Below are 27774 nucleotides of genomic sequence, written 5' to 3'. Positions count from 1 at the left end.
CCTAAGGGATCCTGGGGAGATCTGGTTCTCCAGACTCATAGCAGCTTTCCTACAGACTTCAAAATTGGCCAGAAGTGCTGGATTCAGCTGTCTGGGGTTGGTGGGAGCTGCTGATGGGCAGAGATGTTGGTCTGCCTGGTGTCTCTGTGGATGGGGAAGGCAAATGAGAACACACTAGCTGCCTTGGAGGTCATGCAAGCCCTAACTGAGGGTTTTCATCACCGCATGAACAGTGAAATTGGAGCAGTTGGTGGATGTGTTCCAGGGGCTGGTTCTACACTCTGTGGCTGGTTTCATGGTGCCCATCACCAACATTAGTCCTGGGAAGCCACATCCCAGCATTTGTGTTCTGATTTCTGGAAAAAAAGTTGATGTAGTTGCACAAAGTCAAGGTCTAAGAGCACATGTGGCCACAGAGGTTAAACCAGCTAAAAATCTGGGGTGCTGGATGATTTTTTTGGTAGTATTTCTTGCACATTTGTCCCACTTACATTTGCCTAACCGGTTGGGATGAGGTAGCCAGGCCTCTCTCACTCAGCAATGCCTCCTCTCTGCTCCTTGATCCTATCTCCAGTTTACAAAGCTGCCCTCTAGCCAAGAAGAGGAAACTTCAGGATGCTGAGGCCGAACATCTGGTGTCCAAGAGGAAATCCCACCCGCTCAAACTGGCCTTGGATGAAGGCTACAACATCGACAGCGACGGCAGCGAGGAGGCCGACGCCAAGGAGGAGTCTGGCTCTGATGAGTCCGAGGGGATGCTGGAGGAGGACGAGGCAGAGGCCATGGAGCAGGAGGAGACCCGCAGCCCCGAGGCAGCAGAAGGTGCTTCATCATTATTGATGGCAGAGCTGTGTCCTGCAGATGAAGAATGAGCAGGAAGGGTTAACAGCCAGGAGTTATAGCTCCTCTGGACTATGTACAGGATGGGTGCCTCAGTTACTGGGGGACCCATTGTTGGGTAGAAGCACAATGACAATGCTCGGGTTAAGGCACTGAGAAGGCACAGTGCCTCCAGTGCTTTAAAAATGAGAGCTTTTCCTTCAGGGATGCTCCCTAGGGACAGACTCATGGAAAGCACAGAGGAGCTGGCTGTGTGATGGGGGTCCCACACAGGTGCCATGAGGGGCTCAGCAGGACCCTCCTCCCTGGACAGACCCGGCCACTATCTAAGAGCAGAGGAGTGGCAGCAAAAAGACATGGAGAAGGACATGGATCTTCAGCTGGGGTCCTGACACTGCCTTGCTCACTGGCTTGGAGCCCTGGCCTCGGGAGCACAGACATTAGGGGTGGCAGTGGGCAGACAGTGCATTGAGCTGCATGTAGAAATCCTCTTTCCACCTGCCATCCCCAAATTCAATAACTTAGGATGCTCCAGAGGTAGAACTTCCAGGCTCTGGTTTTAATTAAGTTTAAGCAAAACAAAGTTGTATTTTATGAGTTTATATAATTACTTTCTTTGCCTCCTTTTTTATTCCCTCTTCTTTTCTCTTTCCCCTCCTTTTCCCTTTTCCTCCTTTCTTCTTTTTCTCCTTTTCTCATTTCCTCACTTTTTTTTTTTTTTTTGTTCTTTTCCATCTTTTCTTTCTTTTCCCCTTCTTCTTTCTATTCCTTCTTTCCCCCCTTCAGAGAGAAGCCCAGCAAAATCAACCCACTACGGACAAAACACAGCCACAAGTACATCTGGGCCCAGCAAGGCCAACTACAGCAGCTACCAAGAAATAATCGCCAACTCTCTCCTAAACTTAGGCCAAATAGCAGAGGAAACTCTCGCCATCGAAGGGCAGCTGCCCGAAGCAGAGCTGCAGGGCTCCAAGCCAGCGTCCAACGTCGTGCATTTGGTCCACGAGGATGCAGGAGAGGAGTTGGTGGAGGAGGAGTGCGACAAGGAGATCATCATCCAGACGGAGGACGCGGAGGAGGTCATCGAGGTCACCAGCGAGCGCAGCAGCGAGTTGTGTCCGGAGCCCCGGGACGACACCAATGGAGAGGAGTCCTGCAAACTGGAAAAGGCTGAAGCAGAAGAAGAGGATGAGGAGGATGATGATGAGGAGGATGATGAGGAAGAGGAAGAGGAGGAAGAGGATGAGGAGGAGGAGGAGGAAGAGGAAGAAGAGGAGGAGGAAGAGGAGGAGGAGATGGCTCCTGAAGTGATCTGCGAGGAAGCTCCTCACACTTCTCAGGACCCCCAGAAAAGCCACTGTGAAGGGCAGTTCAGCCCCAAGCCCGAGTACTCGGTCATCGTGGAGGTCCGGTCGGATGACGACAAGGACGACGATGCCCGCTCCCAGAAATCAGCCGTGACGGATGAGTCGGAGATGTACGACATGATGACCAGGGGCAACCTGGGGCTGCTGGAGCAAGCCATTGCCCTGAAAGCCGAGCAGGTGAAAATCGTGCGGGAGCCCAGCCGGCTGCCAGGAGAGCACGTGAAGCACTTCCAGGTGGAGGACAAACAGAACAAACCGCTGGACAGCATCCGGAAGAGCTACTACGGCAAAGGTATGGGACGAAACTTTGTGTATCTCCCTCCTTCCCATCCCTGGCGGAAGAGCTGAACTTGTCTGCTCAGCATGGACCATTAGGCTGATGTGGGGAGAGTTCACAGCCCAGAGGGGGAATTCAGCCACAAATCCTCAATGCCCAAAGGGATGGGGACATCCTTGAGGTCAACAATGAATGCATAAGATGATGGTGTCCTCTACACCGTCACAAGGGTTCATCCTGCTGAGTAGAGGAATTGCTTGGCTAAAGTGTCAGTTAACCTTGAAAATTTCAGCCTGAGCAGAAGGTCTGGTTTAAAACCCAAGTGGGTTTTAAAGTAGTGGTAGGAGTCTGACCACAGAAACCTGAGGAACTTCAGCATCCCCTAGTTCTGACCAGGCTGCCTGCTCAGTTGCTGTGAGTGTCTCCATGCTCTGAGCTGTGTCAGTTCCTAAAATCACTTCACTGATTTCAATTTTTGAAACTTCCAGTGTTACGCTTCCCACTCCAAGAAAAAAAACCTCCAAACCCAAAGGTTTCCCTCTGCTTGATTGGAAAGGCAGTGAGAAGCATCCTCAGCACTTTTTTCCCCTCCAATTCCACTAACCCTTCCCTCTGCACTTTCCCCACAATTCTTAGATCCTTCGAGACCTGAGAAGCGAGAAATCAAATGTCCAACTCCCGGCTGCGATGGGACCGGACATGTCACGGGACTTTACCCCCACCATCGCAGCCTCTCCGGCTGCCCGCACAAAGACAGGATCCCCCCCGAGAGTGAGTACATGGTGGCATACCAAGGACTGCTTCAATTAGTCTGGAGCCTAATTTTCTTGGGGGAATTTCTCAAACGATATGAATTTTATGACATCAAGTCTGATGTTATTCCTTGGAGTGTAAGAGGAGTTTTTGGTGTGGCATGGTGCTTTTCCAAGTTGATCCTGGATGCTGTTATCCACCAAAGTGTTATTGCTAATCACAGGAAACATGATGGGGATTTACTTGGAAGTCCTGTCCTTCTTAAAGGATTTTTAGCACCATCCTGTGGAGAATGAGATCCCTTCTCTGAAAATCAAAGAGGGGCTTTAAAAATGCCTGCCCATCTCCAGAGGTGTGTTAAGCAGTGCCCATCTTTACACTGGAAGTTGCATATTTTTCCCTACTTGGGATATCAAGTTTGAAAAAAAGGGACATTATTCTACCTTGCTGACAGGAGTGATGAGTGATTCAGGATGTGCAGGATTGCTGAGTCTCCTGTGCCCTAATCTCTCCAGAATTCCCAAAGGGCTATACCAAGATTCACCTATTCTACAGAAAATATTTATCATCCTCATAACAGATTTTTGTATATACATATGCACAGAGAGATTGTATTTCCACCTCTCTACCGGCATCCTAAATAGCTTTCCCTGTATAGATACATAAAAATCAATGTTGTATGTTTACGATAATGGCATAATAGACCAAAAGAAAGAGAAGCCCTTCCTTATCAGTAATTTCAAAGGTTGCAGACCTGACATAAACACAGAACTGGAAGAAACAAGGAGAAAGGACAGTTATCTTCACAGTCTGGAATGCAAGCAAAAATATTAATAAATAACTAACACAAGCTGTGGGCTTTACAAAAGCTTGCAGATCAAATTATTTTCTTTACTTTTAAGGTCAGCGCTGCAGGAAGCAATAATCCTGAAGATTAAAAATAAAAAAAAAAATCAAACAAAGACTAGTCCTAAGGATAAAAGCAGAGCTACAACTTCAATCACATAAAACTACCTGAAACTGAAGACCTGGTCCCAAAATAGGGGTGGGGAGGAGGGGCTGGATGGGGGAAACTGAATTGCAATCAGAAAATGGGGAGAAAGCCCAAGCTGTGTGCAGAGATGCTAACCTAGTGCTGACCTGGACACCACTGCCTTGTAAATCTTTTCTTTTTTCCTCTGCAAACCCTAATTACAGCATTTCACATTCCCCGATTTCTAGGAAACCAGTGTACACGGCTTGATGATTTTCTCTTTTTTTTTTTTTCTTTTTTTCCTCTCTAATTTTTATTAAGTTGTTTTTCTTTCCCTTCCCTTCTCCCCTTCCCCTTCTTGCTCCCAAGTCCTGGCGATGCACGAGAACGTGTTGAAATGCCCCACGCCCGGGTGCACAGGACAGGGTCACGTCAACAGCAACCGCAACACGCACAGGAGGTACCGGGTTTGGCTTCTTCTTTCACAGGCACGGGGTGACAGGGTGGGGAATGACTTCAAAAGGACAGAGGACAGGGTTAGATTGGAAGAAATTCTTCCCTATGAGAGTGGTGAGGCTTTGGCACAGGTTGCTCCTTCCCTGGAAATGTTCACGGCTGGGTTGGATGGGGCTTGGAGCAACCTGCGATAGTGGAAGGTGTTCCTGTTCATGGCAGGGAATGGGTTGAGCTTTAAGGTCCTTTCCAAGCCAAACCATTTTATATCATTCCATGATTCTGTGTTGATGATGTGCAAGGTGAATTTGTCTTGTTTACTGAACTTGCTCAGTGTGGAGGAAGCAAGCACTTTTCTCACAGGCTTAGTGTAGCTTTGGGTCCGTGAAATGAAGGTTTTTGTGCTCATTCTTCATGCTTGGTTTCCTTCTCTCTTTTTATTCTCCTTCGAAAACAAACAAAAAAAACCAAACAACCAACCAACTCCCACAGTTTATCTGGGTGCCCCATTGCTGCTGCTGAGAAATTAGCCAAATCACATGAAAAGCAACAAACCCAGACTGGTGATCCTGCGAAGACCAGCTCCAATTCTGACCGGATACTCAGGTAAGGGGGACAGGAAGGCTCAGCTCCATGTCCCCACGCTGGCCTAACCCTCCCTGCCCTGCCTCGCTCCCAGGAACAGCAGCCACGGCTCCAGCTGTATTTTGATACTGCTGAGTCCTGTTATTATGATCATAGGTCTCGCCAAGGTGGGGAGATATTTAATTGATGATCCCAGGGAGAGCATTGAGGACAATGAATTGCTTCTGTAGCATCAATTAATGCTGAGGCTACAGGCCAAAGGGTTTTAGCAGAGCAGCAGAAGGCACTTGTGCCGATTGCTCCACAGCACAAACTGCCAGTGAGGGCTGGTTATCATATCAGCATTATAAGAAGGGTGGGCTTGGGGAGCAGGGAGGAGGAGGAGGAGATTTAGACTACACACAAATCAGTCCATGGCAGTTGTGCATTAAAGTCCACCTGCTTTTCTTCCTTAGCCCACATGTTTCAGAGGAGAGGAACCTGCTGCTCGTTTCCAAACCAGTCACATTAATTTTGATACTTTGCCCATCTCTCTCTTCCCGGGAGAAAGGGCTGTCTCCCATTAAGGATGTCCCTGATAGATGCTGGCTTCCGTAGCTGATGTGATTCACGAGGCTACAGATGGATTGGAATATGGTTGGTTATTTTGCAACGAGAGCAGGATAAAAACCGCAGTGCGAGCCCCGAGCAGCCCTCCCACAAAGGCATCGAGCTCTGATTCATTTATTTATTTGCTCCCCAGGACTGCTGGGCACCCTGGTGCTCCAGCTCTTGCTACTTTGGAAAGGCCATTTAGAGCAATTACTTATTTATTTGCAGGGGAGCCCGCGCAGAGCGCTCTGAGCGCATCACGAGGACAGTCCATGCTCCAAGGAGCTCCCGCTCCGAGGACTCTCTGGTGGAAAGAGGTCACGGGAAGGAGAATAACAATAGGCCATTTATATACAATTTATATGCAAGACAAATTGATTCATGATAGGCAGCCCCGTAGCAGCGGGTCTCCAGGAGGGGCTGAGGCAGGGGAGAGGCCCTGGTGCCTCTGCAGTGAACCTGCAGCAGAGAGCTGAGCTGAACTGTGATCCTCATGCCTTTGTCATGGGTCCCATGAGAGAGTTATTGCCCAAGTTTGCTCTCTTCTGGAAAATGCTGCCACACCATGACAGCCTGCAAGAACATTGTGCTGGATGAGGTGTACAGCTCAATGTTTTGCTTAAAAAGATGGGAAAAAAAAAAAGACGGTAGAAAATGATAGAAAAAATAAAACTGGAGTCTGAGAGATCCAGATCAGATGTAGACTTGCTGAGGGAGAGCAAAAGGGCTGTCACTGCCTCCTCGTCCCCAAGAAGCCTTGAGGAAGAGGGTGCAGCTGTGCCCCTATTGTGTCTGGTCCCCTCTCAACAGTCACCTCGTCAAGGTAAAGAGAAATAATTGCTGTTCATTGTTTCATCCTCAGGCCTATGTGCTTTGTGAAGCAACTGGAGATCCCTCAGTATGGAAGCTACAGGCCCAACATGGTCCCAGCAACCCCCCGGGCCAACTTGGCCAAGGAGCTGGAGAAGTACTCCAAGGTCACCTTCGATTATGCAAGTTTTGATGCTCAGGTTTTTGGCAAACGCATGCTTGCCCCAAAGATTCAGACTAGCGAAACCTCACCTAAAGCCTTTAAATGTAAGTTGGGAGCAGGGGTGGGTTTGGTTTTTGCATTTTCTGCCTTTCTCAGCATGTTGCAAGGCTCTTGGGATTGTGGTTTGGGGGGATGGGAGACTCTTGGGGCTAAGCTGCCGGACCCTTCTGGGATGGAGAGGGTGAGGTGGGTCCCAAGGTGGGCACTTTTGATGGTGAGGGGAGTCCATGGCTGCTGGGAAAGCTTTGTTTGGAAGAGAGTCTCTTTGGCTTTGGGAAGAACAGTGGTGGGAACATTAATCTGAGTGATGTCTCGAGGTAGGATAAGTTACACAGTTGTCCTCAGTTGGTCCCCATTGCTTTGCAGCTCATATCTATTGATCTGGCTTTCCTCATCTAGCTAAATGGATTACAGTTTTCTTCTCTTCCATCTTATATATGACCCACTCCCCCCATTTGTCTTCCCTGCTGTGCTCTGCTCTCCAGCTCTACCTATCGATCACCCACCTCTATCTTCCAGCTCTTTCCTATCATAGCCACCCACCTCTGCTCTGTTCTGAGGACTTTGCACTGGCTATAACTCTGGGTGAAAACGAAATTACTGAATAAACCCTGAGGGGTTGGGCTGCCAAAGGTGAGAGGGACACTGCATGGGGACACTGCCCTTGAAAATGTGTCATTTGACATGAGCTGTGCACCTCAAAACATTTTTTTGAGGGGCAAAAGAAAATATTTAGGAGCCCATTTTGTAGAAGTCAGCGGCCTCAAGAGGGCTTTCTGTCTGGCTAATCCCGCTTCCACAATCCTGTTTAATCCTGATGCAGCTGCTCTCTAAAAAGTGCTCATACTTGAAAGCATCCCGGTTGTTGCACTACAATGGGAGCGCTCTTTATTACAGTACTAAATCTGTACAGGATCAGACAATGAAATTGGATGGAGGCCAGAGAGCACAACTGCCACTGTCATCCTGGGTTAGGGCTGATGGAAAAGTAATTTGTTTCCCAGTACAAGTGATTCTCTCGCTGAATAGATTGTGTTATTTGCAATATTAGCAAAGAATTTTCAGGGTAATTGTACTGACAAAAATAATTCCAGCAGACCCACAAGGATAATCCTTTCTATTTTTTCTCATCACTTATTTCACTAATTTGCTGATTGCGAGTCTATTAGTGCTAGAAATACTTATGAAATGGAAAAGCATCGCTGAGCCTACGGTGTGAAATTGAAATTGGCATCTCCCGATCCTGTATATTGTCAGGTTGGGTTGGCAAATACTCTCACCCCGCCTCGAAGACATGGATTAAACCGGACAGGAAAACAAGCAGCCAGACACAAGAATAACCATGTGGGCAAACCTCCAATGAGTTAATCAAAGCGACAGGATGAATATGATTGCCAATCATAGCAGGGAAATCTGCTCCTTTCACTGAGAACTTATTTTAAAGAGATCTTCATCCAGAGGGATTTATATTCCCCCGCATGCGTGTGCGTAACTCCCATTAATGTCAATATGCATTATATACGCACGCAACGAGGAAGAAAGCAGGGCTGGGGAAGATTAGTATTTTATAGTGTCTTATATTACGAGTTTGTAATGGGAATAATGAAATCACTTTGCTCTGTGGCTGCACCAACTGAGGTTGGCTTTGTTTTGCCACGATCAAGCCAAAGCTTATGAGTCTTCCCTGGGTCAGCCTCCCACCAAAGTGGGGATGGTTTCCCCCAGAAAGAGGATGGTGGAATGAATTAAGACTTTGAGGATTTTGATAATTGATTCAGAATACAACCCTGTGACTGTTCTAAATCAGATGATCTCCTGTTTGCACCCACTGAAACTACTGAGAGCCCCTAAGTAGGATCAGCTTCAAGTTTTATTAATAGGGAATTATTAGTTGTTATTATTAGGGAAAGTTTTATTGTGCATCCACCATGAGAAATATTTTAATTTCACAGGTTATGAAGAGAAATTGCATCTCCAGGCTGGTTTGCTGCTGCTGTGAACATACAGGAGCAGAGCAGCAGCATGGCTACGTGCAGCTTTGCAATAAATCCTGTTACTCTGGCATATTTAAATGATATGTCAGCTGTCAGAAAATCCATATTTCATCAGTGTCATCCTTGGAAGCTCATATTTTATGACCATGCATTTTCTATTAATGTAATTTTATAAATTTAAAGTTTTCAAACACGCTACTAGAAATCTCCCTGCAAGGCAGCCCTGCAGATAAGTTATGGACAGAAAGAGAACAATAAAAATTAGTCAGGAAGCTTCTCTAAGCTTTCTCCTTTAACTGCTTCACTGAGGAGCAGCTCTAATGAAGAAAAGCACTTGTGTTTTGGGTATTTATGGCAGAGTCAGTTAATGAATTAACCTTTCACACCAAGCACAAGCTGCAGCCAGCACTGCTCCTGTTGCACGTCCCAGGCAACAAACCAGCCCCTGGATTGGGAATAACCCCAGGAAGCGTGCATACATTAACCATGTCACACTGACTTAACCTTCCCCCGCTGCTCATGCCGCTTATACATTAGCCTTGTGTTGTTCCTTCTCTTTTTTATTCCAGCCAAACCTTTTCCAAAGGCCTCTTCCCCCAGCCACAGCCCCTCCAGCAGTTACGTGAAGAGCACTTCATCTTCCTCCACAGGCTTCGACTACTCCCACGACGCTGAGGCTGCGCACATGGCGGCCACCGCCATCCTCAACCTCTCCACCCGCTGCTGGGAGATGCCCGAGAATCTCAGCACCAAGCAGCAAGAGGCCCCTGGCAAGGTGGGTGAATGGGGCCCAGAGCCACTGCCCAGGGGCCAAACTTGGAATTCAGGATGGGACAGACGCCTTGGTTTACCCGTCCTTTTATTTTGTTTTTTAAATATAGAGGCAAGGCAGGCACTCATTTAAAATCACCCTTCTGGTTCCCCACTTTGGGTTTGGAGGAGGGAATCTCTTTGAGTGATGTGGAGGTGCCTCGTGGTTCAAATTACCCGTGTGAGATGGGCATCAATCCCAAGAGAAGTCTTGGGCTGAGACTGGATATTAGGAAATATTTATGATTCATGGCTGTCCAGGTCAGTGGTGGAATCACCATCCCTGGAGGGATTTAAAGGACATGTGGATGTGGCACTTGGGGACATGGTTTAGTGGTGGGCTTGGCAGTGCTGGATGAATGTTTGGACATGATGGTCTCTGAGGGCTTTTCCAGCGCAAACAATTCTGTAATTCCATGATTCTCAGAGCTGGTTTCAGTCATTCCCTGATCTGTATCTGCCATTTGAAGTTCCCCAGTTGTGTCCAGTCTGATCTCCAGCTGTTTTTCAGAGGAACACAGGTTTTCCCAAAGTCCCACGGAGCACTCCCAACCTGGGGCAAATGTTTTGGATGAGGCATCCTAAGTGTCACTAGGTGCCTGAATTCAATCAACTGAGTCAAAATGCCAGGGCTTGGTTGGATGGGACTTGGAGCAACCTGAGATAGTGGAAGGTGTTCCTTCCTGTTCATGGCAGGGAAGTTGAAATGAGTTGAGCTTTAAGGTCCTTTCCAACCCAAACCATTCTAGTAGAGGGGTGCCTTTGCATGACATGTTCCTGAAATATTTAGGAAAGAGCAACATTTTTATTCAGTTCCTCCTACCTGACCGCGGAGAGGATGGGACATGAACATCTGCCCACTGCACTGCAAAAGACAAACAGGGGCAAGATCCCCACGGGGACCTTCTGGCAGCTGCTAACATTGGTTGTGTTTCCAACCTTTCAGTCCATGGACATTGAGGTGGATGAAAATGGGACTCTGGACTTGAGTATGAACAAGCACCGCAAGCGGGAGAGCACCTTCCCCAGCAGCAGCAGCTGCAGCAGTAGTCCCAGCATGAAGTCCCCAGACGTGTCCCAGCGCCAAAACAGCACCAGTGCCACGAGCAGCACCATGACCTCCCCCCAGTCCAGCCAGACCTCCCGCCAGGACGAATGGGATGGGCCCATTGACTACACTAAACCAAACCGCCAGCGGGAAGAGGAGCCAGAGGAGGTGAGCTGTGCCTCTTGATGCTTGAACAGCAGCTCAAGGGACATTGAATGCCTTGTTTGCCTGCACAGTTGTCCTGTTTTGCCCAGAACCCCCAGTTTGTCCATTGAGCCAAGGAAAGAAATATCCCTGGCTTTGTCAGCGCTGTCAGATATCAACCAGGCAGGAACCAACTGCTCTTGGATCTGTTGGGATGCCCTTGCAAAGGAAGAACCCACCATTTTACTTGTCCTGGGTCTGCAGTGTTTTCTTCATTGTAAATCCTGTCAGCTCCCTTGCAGCAGTGCTGCTTCTGGTGATGTTTTTCAGGATGATTTATATCTGCCATTAGCAGCTACAGCCCTGCATGGCACTGACATTAATCCTGCAGGGGGGAATCCAGCCATGACCCCCAGATGGGGTGGGGGTTCCGGCTCTGAGAGCATCACCTGCCTCTCTGCCCATGGGGAGGCTGCTGAGGAAGAGTGTGAGGGGGTTGGACTGACCTCCGTTCCTTCAAGACCTTGGGAAAACCACGTGTAAATCCATTACAGATGTGGTTTACACAATTCTCCTAAACCCCCAGGAAATTACAGGCTCTTGGATCTCTGGGCTGGATGCTGTGAGGTGCTTGCAGGGGGCTCAGGACTGCTGGCTATGCTGCACAAACTCTTAGCTGTGATGAACTTGGGATTCTTTCCACAGCTCAGCAGCAATGATCACAACACAACTCTGCCCCTTTCCTTGCAGTCAGAGCCTGCTGCTCACTCTTTTGCCTCCTCGGAAGCTGATGAGCAAGAAGTGTCAGAGGAGAACTTTGAAGAGAGAAAATACCCAGGTGAAGTTACTTTAACCAACTTCAAGCTGAAATTCCTCTCTAAGGACATCAAGAAAGAGCTGCTCACGTAAGTCCTGCCTTCTTGTCTCTTCCTCCAAAATCTATTAATATGTACTTAGCCAGGATGGTTGGAAACAAAATTAGAAAATACATTATAGAAATAAGAACTGTAGCTCCCTTTCCTACTGTGATTGATCTTACTCATCCTCCTACAACTGCTGATCAATGAGGCAAAATATGTTCCTACATTACTTTGCAGTGATGAAAGGAACCTGAGAGCTTTGTGCTCTGGATTCATGGACAGGGTTGTGGGAAACTCCTTCCAGGGCCAGTTTTCCCTGGTATTTTCCTGCAAGAATGTTTCTGGCATGGTGATGGCACCTACCCAGCCAGTGTCCCAAAACAGAGGATTAGGATATTATCCTAATCCTCTGTTTTGGGACACTGGCTGATGCTGTGGAGCCAAGAGCACCCAAGGGATCTCAGCTCCTCCTTGAAGAGGATGTTGAGCACAAGATGCCTTATGGAGAAGACAGGATTTGTTGGCTTACAGCAATGGGTCCTAGTGCTGTGAAACTGCAGGAACACAAAAATGTGACCTGAGGCTGCAGCAAGTTTGCTGTTATGTTGCATTTTGCATTGGAGAGAGACCTTGACCCAGCTCACATCTGTCTGTCCATCGTGTGGGTGGAAGCACAGCCCCAGACCTGCCCTATTGGATGGAGTATGGCTCTGCATCCACACCAATTCCCACAGGAATGGTTAATGTTTAAGGGTTTGAGCCAAACATGGCAGCTTGGACCTGGCTCTGGTCTAACAGCATGTCAGGATGAGCCTGGAGGTTGTGATGGGGAGATTTCCCCTCCCAGGCATCCCAGCTGTTCCTGGCTTCTTTCCTGTGCATCTGACCCTCCCACACATCTCACAGGGAGTTGGTGGGCACTGTTTTGCTGAGCTCATCCAACCCACTCGTTATCTGCAAGCAGGAGGCTGAGGGAGCAGCCAGGCAGGGAGGAGATCTGTGGGGGCAGAGCAGCAGCAGCATCTTCCCTAATTGAGCAAAGCTCAGATCAGCTGCCCTACACAAAGCTCTAAAGGGTTTTTTAAAACACACCAGTGATGTGAACAGCAGTTTCTGAGGTAGAGCCCTGAAGTCCTCCTGTGCTTTAATTTTATTGTGATGGTAGAGAAATTTCCTAAATGGAAACAGCTCTGGAATAAATAAACGGTGTCATGGGCAGCCCTGAGCCTTCCCTCTCCATTTAATATCCTTGTTCCTCTCTGGCCCAGGGGTTGTAATGAATTAGCTGTAGTTAACTCAGGAGCAGACTCGTCTGCTGTGTCACATGCTCTGTGTCTGGGTGCAGTTCTTGTGCCACTTCCAGGCAGGTGCCCCTCACCTGTATCTGCCCATCACCCCCAGGCACAGCCAGAGGTTGCTGTCATTCCCTTTTGGCAGCAAACAGTCCCTTCTTTGCAGCTGTAAGGGCTGGGAGAAAAAAAAATCATTTTAGAAAGCTGAAATCTGAAGCACCTTATCTGAAATCTGAACAAGATGATTCCTGCAGCCAGAGCTTCAGCATGGCAGGAATCATCCAACCTGGCAGCAGCAGCCAGGGGTGGCCACATCTGTCAGGCTGTGCCACCCATCAGGCTGTGTCAGCCCCCCACTGCCACCAAGCCCTCCCATCAACTAAAGGTTTTAAACACTTTCTTTGCCTTTGCCGCATTTTTTTTTCAATTTTTTTTTCTAATTGTGTTTTTAGGATCCTTATGATCTTTTAGAAGTAAAAAGGCAGGAAGGGGAGCTGAAAGGGGAGCAGCTGGTTTATATCCGTGCAAACACAGAAACACACACCGAGGTCTGATGGATGGGGCTGGTGTCAGGGCTCTGGCAGCAGGGCTGGACTGGGACCCCCAGACAGGCCCTGAGGGGGCTCTGCTGGCTCTGCCCACTCCTGGGTCTTGGGGAATCCATTCCTCTCCCACACTTATGCTCTTTGTTGTTGTTGTTGCCCAGTTGCCCAACCCCAGGCTGTGATGGCAGTGGACACATAACGGGGAACTATGCCTCTCACCGCAGGTGGGTCGACATTTTCTGTGTGGTTTGAACTTTAAAAACAACTTTTATTTTCTTTTGGTATAGTTTGTGACCATGTGGATAGTTTGGTTCTGTTTCCTCCCCCCTTCTGTTGCCCCTCTCCCTCCCCATGCCCCAGCCCTTTTTCTTTTTCTTTTTCCTTTTTCTTTTTCCTTTTTTTTTCTTTTTTTTTTTTTTTTTTTTTTTTTTTTTGCTTATCCAGATATTCCATCTCTTCTCTTTCAGCCTTTCTGGTTGTCCTCTTGCTGACAAGAGCCTCAGAAACCTCATGGCTGCCCACTCTGCTGACCTCAAGTATGTTTGCGCTCAACTTGGAACTCCTTTTTTTTCTTTGTTTCCACCCTTTTTTTCTCTCTTCTCCCTTCCTGCCCCCACACCTCTTGCTCTGCTTTTGCATTTTCATCCCCTCCCTTCTCCTTTCAAAGAGCTGATCAAAACCTGCCTGCAAGGAGCTCTGGTGGAGTCCAGCTTCCAGCTGCTGCATTGAAGAGGCAATGGCATGGAGGAAGGATAATTTTGGTGGGGGGGCAGTTGGCAATGATTGGAAATAACCTGGATGCCTGGCAGGTTTCCTCTGGGCATTGTTATTTTCTTTTTCACTTGGCATCTTTTCCCAAGCTCTTGTTGCCTACTTTGGGCCATAACCCTTCTCATTTTACATTTTTGTCCATCTCAAATAATCCAAAGCCTGGATTTATTTTTGGGTAGAGACATAGCTGGGAGCTCACTGCCAGCACACAGCAAAGCCAAGTCTTTTGGAGAACCTGGGGTGCTATTTCTATGCAACTTTTTAGGGGCTGTTTGGGATGTAGTGAGAGAGGTTCCTCTTCATTTCCATGATTTGTGAGGGAATGAAAGAAGGAGTGAACAAATGCTTGGAGAGGCCAGATCCTGAGTCAGTGGACAAGGGCTCACAGAAATCCAAACTTCCCCATTCCCATTGCTGTCTCTGAAGGGAGGAACCTGGTTTTGACATTTTCATTCAGGTATCTTCCTCTGAATCCCATATTCAGCTCCAAACCCTCCTTTTCAGTAGGAGCTTATTCTTCACAGGGGGGTTTCCCAAACGCTCTCTTAGGTTGCCTTCCCTAAAGGAAATTGTATTTAGTTGGGAACACTGGGAAGACCCCAACCCTCTCCACCCCATCTGCATCTCTGGTGGAAAGCCCATTGAGAATTTTTTTTCATAATCTCTTTCATGGGCCCAGTTTATCCTTGCAGGCTGAGTCTCCTCTGAGTTCCCAGCCTTGCTGAATCCAGTTTTTGGACCATTTAGACATTGAGCCAACTGAGGAGCCTCCACTGAGAGTAAAGCCTCATGAAGGGCTTTACATTGCACAGGGTCACCATGATAAAACCCAAAAGTGCTGTGCCCTGTGTGCAATCAGGGGTTTCTGGAGCCAGAGGTGAGCCAGTGGCATCCCCACTGGTCACCAAGGCCATTGGAAAAGTCCCAAATCCTCCCTGGTGGCTCCTGGACTTCTCTGTGCCTCACCACCAGTGTGGGGCTGGTGCCAGGAAAGTGTTACTTAACCACCTGCTCCTTATCACAGAGGTGGACAAAGTGGCAGGATTAGCTGATATTAATAGAATTTGCTGGTGGATGGCAAGGACTGCTGTGATTAGTGCTAAGTACACTTAATCACACACTATGGGCCATACACATTCTGAAAGGAGCTCTTCAAAGAGCTGTGCTGATCTGGTGTTTCTCCAACAGTTTGAAAGAACAGCCAAGTGATCAGACAATTAGTGTTAAAGATATTAAAAGCTCTCAGGAGCAGCGGCCATTCCCAGTAAGGGCCAGACAAAAAGCAAACGGGCTCATCCCTGAGACTGAGCATCGTGTCCAGCCTCTCTGTGTTCCCCTCTGGCGTCTGATGTCAGTGCTTTTTATCAAAATACTGTGTAAAAAAGGAGACTTCTGGCCCAAAAAAAGCTTGTTAATATTATTCCTCAAATACCACTTTTTTTTTTCTATGTCCTGGTGAGGATGGGAGCAGAGGAGGGAGGAAGGCATTTTGAGATATTACAGATTGCACAGTCACAGCTTTTCAGAACTCCAGATAAGACCATGTCAGTGTTTCTATTATAAATTCTATTTCAGGGGTTAATATCCCTGATGTAAAAAAAATAGCTCCAGGCTGGAACATGCAATAAAAGGTCTCTGTTGGTATGATTTGTCTCCAGATAATTAAAAATAAAAATCAAATTACTTCTCTCTCCTCTTTAAAAATCCTGAAAGGAAGAAAGAGTTTGGTGTTAGTGTTTTCATAATTTCCTCCCACCCTGAAGCTAGAACAGAGAAATAGTTTTGCTTTCTACTGTAACAGTGAAGAGCTGGGAAATATCCCAGCCATCTCCCAAACCTGCAATTTCTAAATGAGTTGAAGAATTTGCACCCTCATTGAGGTCCTGCTGGATGTGTCCTGTCCTTACTGCACCAGACCCATGTGCACTCATGTTTTCCTGGCTCTGAGCCTCTCTGTTACCCCTCTAGGACCAGGCTATGTCCCTGCTCTCTCACTCTAGGTGAGGTGCCAATTTTTTTTGCCAACAGAGATTATTCAGTAACCTGCAAACACCAAAGTCTCCCTCAGAGCTGCTGCAAAGAGGAGAATTTTGGTATTTTCTGAACAAAAAGAAAAGACTTTTTTTTAAAAGCTATTTTCCAAGCTGCCAAACTAAAATCACCAGTGGAAACCATTCCTCCACTGATTCTCAGGAGGCAGAGCAGCAGTGCAGAACCATAGAATAGTTTGGGTTGGAAGGGACCATAAAGGCCAAACCCCCTGCAGTGAGCAGGGACATCTTCAGCTACATCAGGCTTTAGGGAAAGCATCCTGCCTTTCCCAGGGGCCCTGAGCTCAGGGGCTGCCCAGGCATCACCACCATTTCACTGCCATGTCCTGGAGACACCAACCCCTGCCCTGCTACAGGTACCAACCAGCCATCCACACCACACACCAGTGGCTTTAAAAACAGGGCTGGAGAAAGTGGGGCACAAAAAAAACCTTCTTCTGAGGAGAGCAGGCGCTCTGCAAGCTCCTGGATGTACCTCAGCTTTGCTCAGAAGGAGCAGGGAGCATCTCCCCTGGTCCTGCTGCAGCACCTGCACTTCCTCTGCATGCCCCTGTGGTATTTGTGAGGGTCCCCAGGACGAGGTGAGAGATGAGAATTGGACTCCGTGCTCTCAGAAGGCTGATTTATTAGTTTATGACATTATATTGTATTAAAAAATGACATACTAAAACTATACTAAAAGAACGAGAGAAAGGATACATCAGAAGGCTAACAAGAATGAAAAAGAAAACCCCATGACTCCTCAGAGCCTCGACACAGCTGGACCATCACTGGTCATTAAATTAAAACAATTCACATGCCGGATAAACAATCTCCAAATCACATCCCAAAGCAGCAAAACAGGGAGAAGCTGAAACTTCCCATCTTCCCAGGAGAAGAAATCCTGGCGAAGGGATTTTTCAGAAAATATCACGGTGACACACCCCCTCCCCCGGCCTTAATCACTTGACTCAAAAAGCCCTGGCTAATTGGCAGGCTGGCGTGCACATCCTCTGCAAACACTCCTCGCCTCTCTCCCTTGTCCCCATGACAACTTTTATGCCGGCCGCGTCACCTACGGCACCGGGAGCCGATCTTTGTGCTCCTCTCCATCCCTGGCCGTCAATGATGCTGTGCCGAGCTCGGGCGGGCTCGCAGCCCCGCCAGCCTTTGTGCGGCTTTGGGTGATCACAGCAGCACCTCCAGCCTCTGCTGGGGAGCGCTGGGTGCTCACCTGGAAACTCACGGCCGCGGATGCACCTGCTCGAGAATCTGCAGGAAAAAAGGCTCGTGGTGCTGCGAGGCTGTGCCATTAACCAGTGACACAGAGAAGGAAAGGGCAGGCAGCAAACTGGCGATGTGCCTGTTTTGTGAGGCAGCAGCTGAGGGGCAGAGTGTGCACCCAAAGGCTCTGTCTGTGGTGACCTGGGGGTCTCCAGCCTAAGGACCCTCCCAGGCTGTTCCCTGCTGACTCCCTGTCCCCTGCCCATGGTGTTGTGGAAGGAGAGGACCCAGGGCTAACCCGACCTTTTTCCTCCTGTTTCTCCATCATTTGCCATCAGAAGCATTGGCCAGTTTTTTTGCTCTCTGCAGACCCTCCTGCCATGGGCTGCCCACTTGTCCTCACTGAGATTATGCTCCCCAAGTCACCCAGAACTGAGCCAAAGCCTTCTGTTGGTGGTGGCCATGGTGGCCCTGCTGTCCAGAGCCGTCAGCTGTTTTTCTGGTTTCTGGTCTCTGCTTGGGTTCATCCTGCTGGCCCTGGATGGCCCTCGCTGTCTCCTTATGCCTTCCTAAAGATGACAAACATTGTCCTGGAGGGGCATTTTAACTCATTATCAGCTCCTGAGCTGTCCCCTTCATGAGGCTGGGGACACAGGCTGGGACCCGTGTCCTCTCATGGGAGAGCAGCTCCTCGCTGTGCTCCCAGCGTCCCAAGGTGTTCCTCTCCAATGTCACATCATGCAGTGATGCATCGACTCCAGTACCATGGATTTTACAGACCAAATCTTGTCCTTACAGAGGGGGAGGGGGCAGGAAGGAAAAACCTGTTCCTGTGCTGACAGTGCCCAGATTTCTCTTTGAGAAGAGCTGTCACAAAGTGTTGATCCCCTGCTCACATCCCCAGGCTAATCCGAGCCTCCCTTGCCTCTGCAGGTGCCCTACTCCTGGTTGTGATGGCTCTGGTCACATAACAGGAAATTATGCATCACATAGAAGGTAAGATCTCCCTTAAATTATTTTCTCTCTAGTCTCTTTCTGTGTTGCTTTCTTTCTTTTTTTTTTTTTTTTCCCTGCAGTGGGCAGAGTTGTAAAGTTCTGAATAAAACATTAATGTTACTGACAACTGAAGCCTATTTTCATCTCTTTAATCTGACTTCTTTTTTTTTTTTCTGATGTTTTCAGAATCTGATTAGAAGCTCCTTTCAACAGAATAAAAGACAAAGGGTCAGATTTTAGCTGATGCAATGTTCCTGTTAATATTGCTACCTATTTATGACTCCTATTATCACTTTAGAACATTAATAGCACAGATCTGAGCCTTCTGTTTCAACAATTCCATTAAACATTGCAGGCTGTTAGCAGATATCTTCTTATCTAGACACCATTAATTACTGTCCATCTCCCTCAATTTTTTACTATTTTTTTTCCTTCTGACTTCTCCTCGTGATGTGAAGCTGCAAAACGAGAGAGATCAAAAACACTGTGCCAAATTCAAGGGAAAGATGACTGAAGCGGGGGAATAGCAAATGCAGAGATTCTGCCAGTGAGACAGGCCTTTCTTCTCTTTTTAACCACAGTCTGTCAGGCTGCCCTCGTGCCAAGAAAAGTGGGATCAAGATCACCCCGACAAAGGATGATAAAGAAGACCCAGAGCTGATGAAGTAAGTCTGGAAATAACTCCTGAGCAGAGCTTGTCACTCCCTGCGCTTCACCTCACACAGATTTACGTGGGGGATCACTCAGCACCCACCCCACATCCCCCCTCACTCGTGCTGCTTTGAGCATCCTCTGCCAAAGCTCTTTGTTGTCTTTTGGTGTTGAAGTTTTGATATTTGATGGAAAAATTGGGTGGTGGGGAGGTAATGGTGTCATTTTCTTGCAGGTGTGAAAGGTAGGTTGGTAGGGTACAAACAGTTTCTCTGCTAGCTGTGCTTTATATAATTTCTGGAAAATCACAGCAGTGCTGTAAATGAGGGTAAAACCCCACAGTCAAGTCAAACATTGCAGGTTTTTGGGAAGCAGTGGGCAGGCAAGGGCTGATGGAGTAGAAACTACCCAGCACTGAGTTGGGTCAGGATCTGGTAACCCTGAATAAACTGTCTTTTGTGGAGTCTTTGCCAGGGCAGAATATTCTAAGTGAACTGAAAAAAACCTCTCTCTGCTGCCTCAGGCTGAAGTTTTCGAAACATCCCAGGGGGTTTATTCCTGTGGGGAATAGAGATTTGAAATTGCTTAGTCCACCTCAGGAGTTTTCATGAGCTGTGAAATCCATTTGTTCTGACTTTTAGCAAGTCTGAACATCACAGGCTCAGCATGTGGGGTCTGGGATCTGTATCTCCTTGTGCAGCTACAGGACATGAAAGGCAGCACTGACTCCAGGACCCTATTTTTTTTTTCCTTTTTTGTTTTTTATTTTTTTTTGTTACCTCAGAGCATCTCCAGCCTTTCTGAAGCCTGTACACTCACCCAGCAAGTGCAGGTGGAAGGGGGTAAAAAGAAACATGGAAAAAATTATCAACCACTTCCAAGGGTTTCTAGTTGCCCATGAGTGCTGGCATATCTGTCCAAACTCCTTTGGCTCAGCAGACTGTCTCCAAATGGAGCTTTTAATTTTTAAATATTTCACTCCCAGGGCAGGTCTCGCCCTCCAGAGGAGCAGAGGTGGGTATCTCCATGTGCCCAGGTTTTGGCCTGGAGCAGAGGCTGAGCCAAAGCAGGAACCAAGGGGGGGTGGAAGAACCCTGCAGGAGCTGTGGGAAGCTGGGATGTGCCTGCTGGGGGGGAAGAACCTTTCAGAAAAAGATGATATTTGAGCCATCTGCTCTGTTCTTCCTCCCGAGTCTACAGGAAGGAAAGCCTCTCAGTTAAATGAGCCGTGTGATAATTAGCAGGAGTTTGCAGAGTTTATTAAAAATTAAGCAACCTACTCGAGAATCTGCAGGAAAAAAAGCCTCTTTTGGCTCAAATACACTGAATTGCTGGTGGTGTTGCAAGGCTGTGCCATTAACCAGTGACACAGAGAAGGAAAGGGCAGGCAGCAAATTGGTGATGTGCAACTGCTGGCTGTACCTTTGCTCCCACCATGGCTGGAGCTCCCAGCTGGGAGGTCATGGTTTCCCCAGGGACATGTGCCCTGTGGGGCTGGGGAAGCTGTGGTTTTGTGTCTTCCCCATTCAGGGCAGGACAAAGCAGTTTCCCCAGTGTGGTTTATCTTCCCAGTGCAAGGAGAAAGGAGTTTTTATGTCCCTGTTTTGTTGAGGGGAATATGGGGTGGGCTAGCAGGACACCCACAGCACAGTGAGGGTCCCCACCAGCATCCTCACCAGGGGCTGGGTTTCTCCTAGTCCACCCTAAAGATGCAAACACTGGTAAGATAAAGTTGCAAGAAATAATTTAATTGTTTGGGTTGGAAGGGATCTTATATCTCAACTTATTCAGACCCTGATTCCTCAAAGACCCATCCAGTCTGGCCTTGGACACTGCCAGGAGTGGGGGAATCCACAGATTCTCTAGCTTCCAGGCTCCAAATGGGGCTGGATTTTCTGATTCCTGGAAAGCTGGTGACATCCCCCCCCGCCACCACCCCCAGACAGGTCTTGGTGGAACCATGGACATGGGTGCAGGAAATGTGAGATGGAAATGTGAAATGTGAGGGTCTCTTCAGCATCAGGAGGAGGAGGCATTCCCTAACATCCCATGGCCCAGACAGCAACCCCCCCCTCTTCCAGTGCACCCAGGAGGAGCAGAAGCTCATCTGAGATGTGCAAAACAACGTGGCACAGCAATCCCTGGCTGGTGCCTCCCCCCAGCCTGTGGCAGTGTTTGTCCCACCACCCACAGCAAGGTGTGCCTGGTGTGGGTTTATCTTAAGGAGCTTTGGCTCTAAATCCTTCCTCTGTCTGCACTGAACTCCGCTTGGAACCCGGCCGAGTTTTGCACATCATCACTGAGGAGAAAGTCATTTAGTCCCTGTTGTTTGTGCTGTTCATCCTTCCAGTAATTTGCTGCAGATGTGATTGAACAGATCACCTCAACCTTCAGCCCAGCCCATACAGAGAGAGCATCCACAGGTGTCTAATTGATCAAACACTACTGGTGCTCCCATTAAATAATAATAATGTTTAAAAAAAATTAAAATATGTCCAAGACAGCTGTTTTGCACAATAAGGCTCTGGTTTATTTTTTAACAATGAAAATGTAATAAAAGTTAAATTAACGGTGTAAAATATGTAATGGTTGGGCTGTAACGGCTGCATACGAAATGCTGGGGTTTGTCTCTCTCTCTCTTGCTCTTCCCCCCTCTCCCCCTTCTCCTTTTCCTCCTGAGGATTCAGTAATTTGCTCGTGATCATATAAAAGCAATGATGTTATGAATTTACTGAGGATCCTGCTGGCAGGGATATTATAAGTGAATTGTGCTGCATTTGCAGCTGATTAAAATCGAGATCAGCATTTTTCAAATTATCTTGGGAAAAGGCTGGGTGTAGGGCCCCCCCTTTTGCTGTCATCTCCCTTTTGTGTGGAATGTAAACAATCAGGGCAATAATTTCTGCGGTGAAATGCAGCTTGCGATTTTCAGGAGCAGCTCCGCGAATGCTTTTGCTGGAGAGCCTCAAAGTCCCTAATTGCTTCCAAACTAAGGGCACGGGGGCTATTTTTGTCATTTCTTACCTCCTTCCACCTCCCCTATTTTTGAGTAACCTCCCTTGAGCAATAAACTTTTAACTGTATTTATAATTGACAAGCATTTTTAAACCAAATGCAAAGCACAGCAGAATCCCTGATAGATACACTGGGCTTGTAGGATGGCAGGATTTAGGGAGAGTGCCATTAGGTGAGGAGGGAGGAAAGAGGTGCCTTTTAGAGAGCCACTCGTGTGCTTGGCAGCAGCACAAGCTGTGTTGGTGCTTTCACAAGGCTCCTCAGAGCTCCTGTGTGTTTTGACTGTCCATAGAGAGGCAGAAGTCTGCTAAGGGCAGGGCTCATGTGCTGCCTTGATGATAATTCCCACTTTATCCCCTTGAGAGCGTGGGTTGATCTCCCCGGAGAGGCAGGATGTGAACCAGGAGGAGGAGGAGGAGGCAAGCGAGGCCATGCTGTGGCTGCAGGGTGAGGGGTGGTGCAGTGATTTGTCCTGTCTGACGGGGTGCAGGCTCACAAACCCCTCAGATGCCCTCCTGGCAGGAACAGGGCTGCAGCTCTTTGTGCACAGCCTGAACAGCTCCTGGCTCAGGGACTGGCTCTGGGGAGGGCTGTGTGCCCAAGGGCACAGACAGGGCTCTATGCTGGGTTGACTGTGCTGCTGCAGGGGGATAAGAGATGAGCCTGGGTTCGTCAGCAGTGACACTAGGCAGAGCCAGCAGTACATGTGTGATGGTTCAGTGTGAGTGTCAGCCTTGGGGTACATCAGGATCCCATGTCAGGCAGCCCAACCTGCCATTTTTGTCCCCAGTGAGGCACCAGACACCTGCTTTCTGACACCACTGGGACCAGTTTTTGCAGTATGTGCCGTGACCTCCACAGACTTCCCTCCTGCAGAATTCTCCTTGATTGTCTTTGGCTCTTTTGAAGGAGCACTTGCAGCTCTTAATATCCCACCTGCTATTTCCATCAACCAAGTATCTCCCCTATAAACTCCAGATGAGACCCAAATACAAATGCTCTCTCCCCACGCTTCCTCATTCCCGCTCATCAATAATTTCCTCCCTTTCTTTATTCCTTCCTTCTGTTCCTTGCCCTTGATGTAACTCTGGGTGATTCCCCGTGCCCAGGTGTCCCGTTCCGGGCTGTGTCGGGCTGGGACACATCAGCGGCAAGTACGCGTCCCACCGGAGCGCCTCCGGCTGCCCCCTGGCCGCCCGCAGGCAGAAGGAGGGATCGCTCAACGGCTCCTCCTTCTCCTGGAAGTCCTTGAAGAACGAAGGCCCAACCTGCCCCACCCCAGGCTGTGACGGTTCTGGCCACGCCAACGGGAGCTTCCTCACTCACAGGAGGTAAATCCTGCGGTTTGTGTCAGTGTGAGAGGGATGGTTTTGCTGTCGACAAACCTACCTGCCCCAAGGTGCTGCTTGAGCAGTGTTCAGCTCCTCATGCCAGGCTCAAGAAGTGGTGATTTTGATGCTGAGTTAATTCAGTTTGAAGTTTACTGAATGGAGAAAATGTGTGGTTGTTTTAATAGTCACAGAATCACAGAATGGTTTGGGTTGAAAGGGACCTTAAAGATCATCTCATTCCAACCCCCTGCCACAGGCAGGGACACCATCCACTATCCCAGGTTGCTCCAAGCCCTGTCCAGCCTGGCAGTGGATACTTCCAGCAATCTTCCACAGCTTCTCTGGGCAGCTCTGGCCTCATCACCCTCACCGGGAAGAATTTCTTCCTAACCTCAAATCTAAATCTCTGTTTGCATGCTGGAACTGAATTTGAGAACCACAAATAGGAGCTTGGTGGCCAAGACAACCAGATTCATCTCACCCTCCTCACCTAGAACACCTCCTCTTTTAGGAAGCACTGTGTTTTTAATCTTTGCTTAAAGAAAATTGCTCTCACTTTATAAATGGGGCATTTTGTGGCATTATTCATAAAGCAATTTCCTCTGTACCATAAAAAGCTTTTAGAAGAACTGTCTCGCAGCTTGAATTCCACCAAATGGCACATGTTCTTATGTTGGGAACATAAGCACCTATAAATACCGAGAGTTTATGAAACCCATTTTTACGTGTTTTTCAGTTTGTCAGGGTGTCCAAGAGCTACTTTTGCTGGGAAGAAAGGAAAACTCTCAGGGGATGAAATTCTCAACACAAAGTTCAAGACCAGCGATGGTAAGATTTTTCACTCCTTTGCCTTGCAGGTGTGTCAGGGTGTTGAGCCCATAGATCTTTTTCTTTTTAGACTGGGAAGGTTTAAGCTGAAATCTGGGCACACATTTCAAGGACATCATGTACTTTGAAGACCCATTCCTTGTGTTTTCTGGGTGTTTGTGCTGGCATGGTACCAGTCTCACTCATTGAGTCACAAATTTCAAGGGAGCAACAATAAAGAAGGCAAAAGAAGTAATTCTGAAATTCAGATTTTTTTTTTCCATATATTCACTGGCATTTTTACAAATCCTTTGCAGTCACTCAGCGATTTCCACCTATTCAGGGCTTTTAATACTGAGATATTTCTGGATCTGGAATTTTGTTAGCGATGGCACTTTGCATTTCCAGGGCTATTACTAAGCTTTCTGTGGTATTTGACAAGGTTTAAGCATTGAACTTGATAGTTTGGAACCTATAAATACCTGCACTCCTCTAGAAATATTGCTTTATTTTATGGACCTCGTAATTTCTCATCAAGATATGCATTAGTTTTTTAAATGGCATCATTCCAAACTCAGGATCGGAGAGAGTGACCTGACTGTTCAGGACAATCAACCTTGCCGGGTGTGGGGATGTGTTGGACTCCAACTGCTCTGCTGTCCTTTGCTTTTGCATTTACATATTGACCTGTTTAAGTATCATTGAACTGCGATAATAAAAATATTAATTATAAAAATTGAAAGAAAAAGGCAGGTGAGAGGTACGTCCTGTTTCAAGCATGTAAAAGCCAAGGTAAGGATGGGATGCAGCAGGATGGGCTCAGCAGAGATCCCAACACTTTTGATTTTCCCAAGAGCGTTTGTTGACTGCCCATGGCCTTCCCTCCTGCAGTTCTGGAGAATGACGAGGAGATCAAGCAGCTGAACAAGGAGATCAGCGAGCTGAACGAGTCCAACTCGGAGATGGAAGCGGCCATGGTGAAACTCCAGTCCCAGGTTTGTGTCCTTGGCCACGCATTCAAGCCCAGGGGTGGTGGGTGCACTGGTGAGGGTTGGTAACCCTGCTGTGCTCCTTGCTCCACAGATCTCCACCATGGAGAAGAACCTGAAGAACATTGAGGAGGAAAACAAAATCATAGAGGAGCAAAATGAAGCCCTGTTCCTGGAGCTCTCAGGGTTGAGCCAGGCTCTCATCCAAAGTCTTGCCAACATCCGCCTTCCGCACATGGTAAGAAACTTTGACAGTGCTCAGCCCAAGCCGGCGTCATCGAGGGAGCTGTGCCAAACCCAATTCATGATAAGGCTTTTTCACAATTAAAGAGTGGGAGAATTTCTTTCCACACACCTATGTGTCCTTTATAAGATCAGTACTTTCCCCTTATCTCTGAAGCTTGCATTGTATGTCCCTTTTGTTGTCATTTTCTGCTGATCTCCCTTTTTATCTATTGTTCTGTCTCATTACATCTGGGAGCACTATCACAAAATAGGAAACTTTATCAAGGGCACCCAGTGCCTTTTAGGCTAAGACAGCACAAGCAGAGATCAGGAGGGATTGGATTTCAACGTCAGAAAGATCTTAGAGCTCCTATTACAATGCAGGTAGTTTCAATTCAGTTTTGAATAGCTGGCAGCTAAAGAATAGCATTCTTAAAGAGAGTGTATTTTGTTTAATTTAACAAGGTCTAACAGCCCACAGCATGTTACCATAGAGTTACTGAGAAATGAAAAGACTGCATTAAAATAGTAAAACCACAAAAGGCTATTAATTACCTTCTCTCTATTCCCAGGAATGTAATTACTGTTGTCAAAACCAGGTGTGTGGAGGTGGGGCTCGTGTTGTTGAGGAAGCTGTCCTCTTACAACTCATAAAGACCATTGCAATGATCAGAGGAATGAGCTTTTGATTTATTTTTTCTTCCATCCTTTTTTTTTTTTTTCTTTTCTTTTTCTTTTTTTTTTTTTTTGGGAATCCTTTTCATTGGGGTTTGTATTTAAATTCAGGCTGGTTGGAGAGAAGCCATCCTCCAGCAGAGCAGTTTTGGATAGTATTCACCCAGCTGCCTAACTGGCAGAAAACCACTCGCTGAGAGCTTTTTTGTAAAGTATTTGACACATAAAGGTCAAATAAACTGTTCAGCAAATATTTTTTCAAGGTTTCAGGCAACTCTAATTAAATGATGCCCATGAGACTTTTATGCTCATTTTATTCCTGTTCTTTTTCTTCCTTCTCCCTCTTTTTTTTTCCCCCATTAAGCCCAAGTTAGATGCTTGCAATGCCCCTCAAAAGCAGCAGCTATACTGCAGCAGAGAGCTGGGCTGGGCAGCTGTGAGCCCAAGGTGACCTGACTTTGCCTTTGGTTCCCTCCGTGATGTTTCAGCAGTCCTGTTGTCCTCCAGCCCTTCATTTCCATGCCTTAATTCAGCCTCCAGCCTGTCAGGCTGCCTGCACACACTTTACCTGATGCTGTTAATAGCTCCACAAGGCCAGTGCATAAAATTAGGGACCTGGTTAAGATCTGGCGGGATTAGGGTGATGATGAGATTCCTGTAGATGCAGCACTGCACACAAAAAGGCTTTGATGTGGAGACCTTTGGCTGTCTGTACATACAGAGAAACATGGAATGGTTTGGGTAGGAAGGGACTTTAAATCTCATGCTGTTCATGTCCTCTGTCATGGGTAAGGACACCTTCCCCTAGACCAGGTTTCTCCATGCTGTGCCTTGAGGACTTTTAGGAATCCCCAGCTTCTCTGGGCACTAAAATACGCAGATGATTTATTGCAAAGACTCTCATTCTCATCTTGCTCTTTTACTAACGCTTTTATTTGACTTTTTTTTTTGGTTGCAGGATCCAATTAGTGAGCAGAACTTTGATGCCTATGTGAACACACTGACAGACATGTACACCAACCAGGAGTGCTACCAGAACCCGGAGAACAAGGACCTGCTGGAGAGCATCAAGCAAGCTGTCAAGGGCATCCAGGTGTAGCGCCGCGGGATGGAGAGCAGCAAGCAAACAGACTGTAAGATGGAACTTCCCCTCCAAGTATTCAGGTTTACAAGTTAGAAAACTTGTTTAGTGAATGAAAAAAAAAGAAAAAAAAAAGGACCAAAATGTAACCAAGAGGCCATTTCTGAGATATGGAACTGATCAAACTCAATGTTCTCGTTTACTTAACTTTGGACCTTCTTGAGAAAAGTGGGATTTTTTTCCACCTTGACCACGCGGTAGATCAGGATGGAAGGTTCAATTCTCCAGTAGGCTGTGGGGCTTGGTAGCAGATGAAGAGCAGGCATCTTCCATGAGTTGCTTGTTCTTGCAGAATAGATCCAAGGGTTAAAACGTTACAAGAACAGGGTCTTGTCTGATCCAAGACTAGTGTAT

The 27774-nt window shown here is 47.5% G+C and overlaps 1 protein-coding gene across 1 annotated transcript in view; it reads left to right on the top strand.

The window, feature by feature from the left end:
- The window catches only part of MYT1 (myelin transcription factor 1), a gene marked incomplete at both ends in the record, with an annotated part of 61961 nt that extends 34583 nt beyond the window's left edge, over positions 1 to 27378 (top strand). The window contains 18 exons of the mRNA XM_084217840.1: positions 575 to 822; positions 1627 to 2499; positions 3121 to 3255; positions 4580 to 4670; positions 5156 to 5269; positions 6702 to 6916; positions 9436 to 9641; positions 10623 to 10892; positions 11619 to 11773; positions 13727 to 13789; positions 14033 to 14101; positions 18524 to 18586; positions 19168 to 19251; positions 23362 to 23583; positions 24320 to 24411; positions 25282 to 25385; positions 25474 to 25617; positions 27238 to 27378. Of these exons, the coding sequence (XP_084073966.1) occupies positions 575 to 822; positions 1627 to 2499; positions 3121 to 3255; positions 4580 to 4670; positions 5156 to 5269; positions 6702 to 6916; positions 9436 to 9641; positions 10623 to 10892; positions 11619 to 11773; positions 13727 to 13789; positions 14033 to 14101; positions 18524 to 18586; positions 19168 to 19251; positions 23362 to 23583; positions 24320 to 24411; positions 25282 to 25385; positions 25474 to 25617; positions 27238 to 27378 (3289 nt within the window). The remainder of the gene's footprint in view (positions 1 to 574; positions 823 to 1626; positions 2500 to 3120; positions 3256 to 4579; positions 4671 to 5155; positions 5270 to 6701; positions 6917 to 9435; positions 9642 to 10622; positions 10893 to 11618; positions 11774 to 13726; positions 13790 to 14032; positions 14102 to 18523; positions 18587 to 19167; positions 19252 to 23361; positions 23584 to 24319; positions 24412 to 25281; positions 25386 to 25473; positions 25618 to 27237) is intronic.
- Positions 27379 to 27774: the final 396 nt, after the last annotated feature.

The sequence above is a fragment of the Fringilla coelebs genome (genome assembly GCF_963513975.1).
Source record: "Fringilla coelebs genome assembly, chromosome: 18".
NCBI lineage: Eukaryota > Metazoa > Chordata > Aves > Passeriformes > Fringillidae > Fringilla > Fringilla coelebs.
The sequence above is the reverse complement of the archived record's forward strand: the minus strand, read 5'-3'. Positions and strand labels throughout refer to the sequence as shown.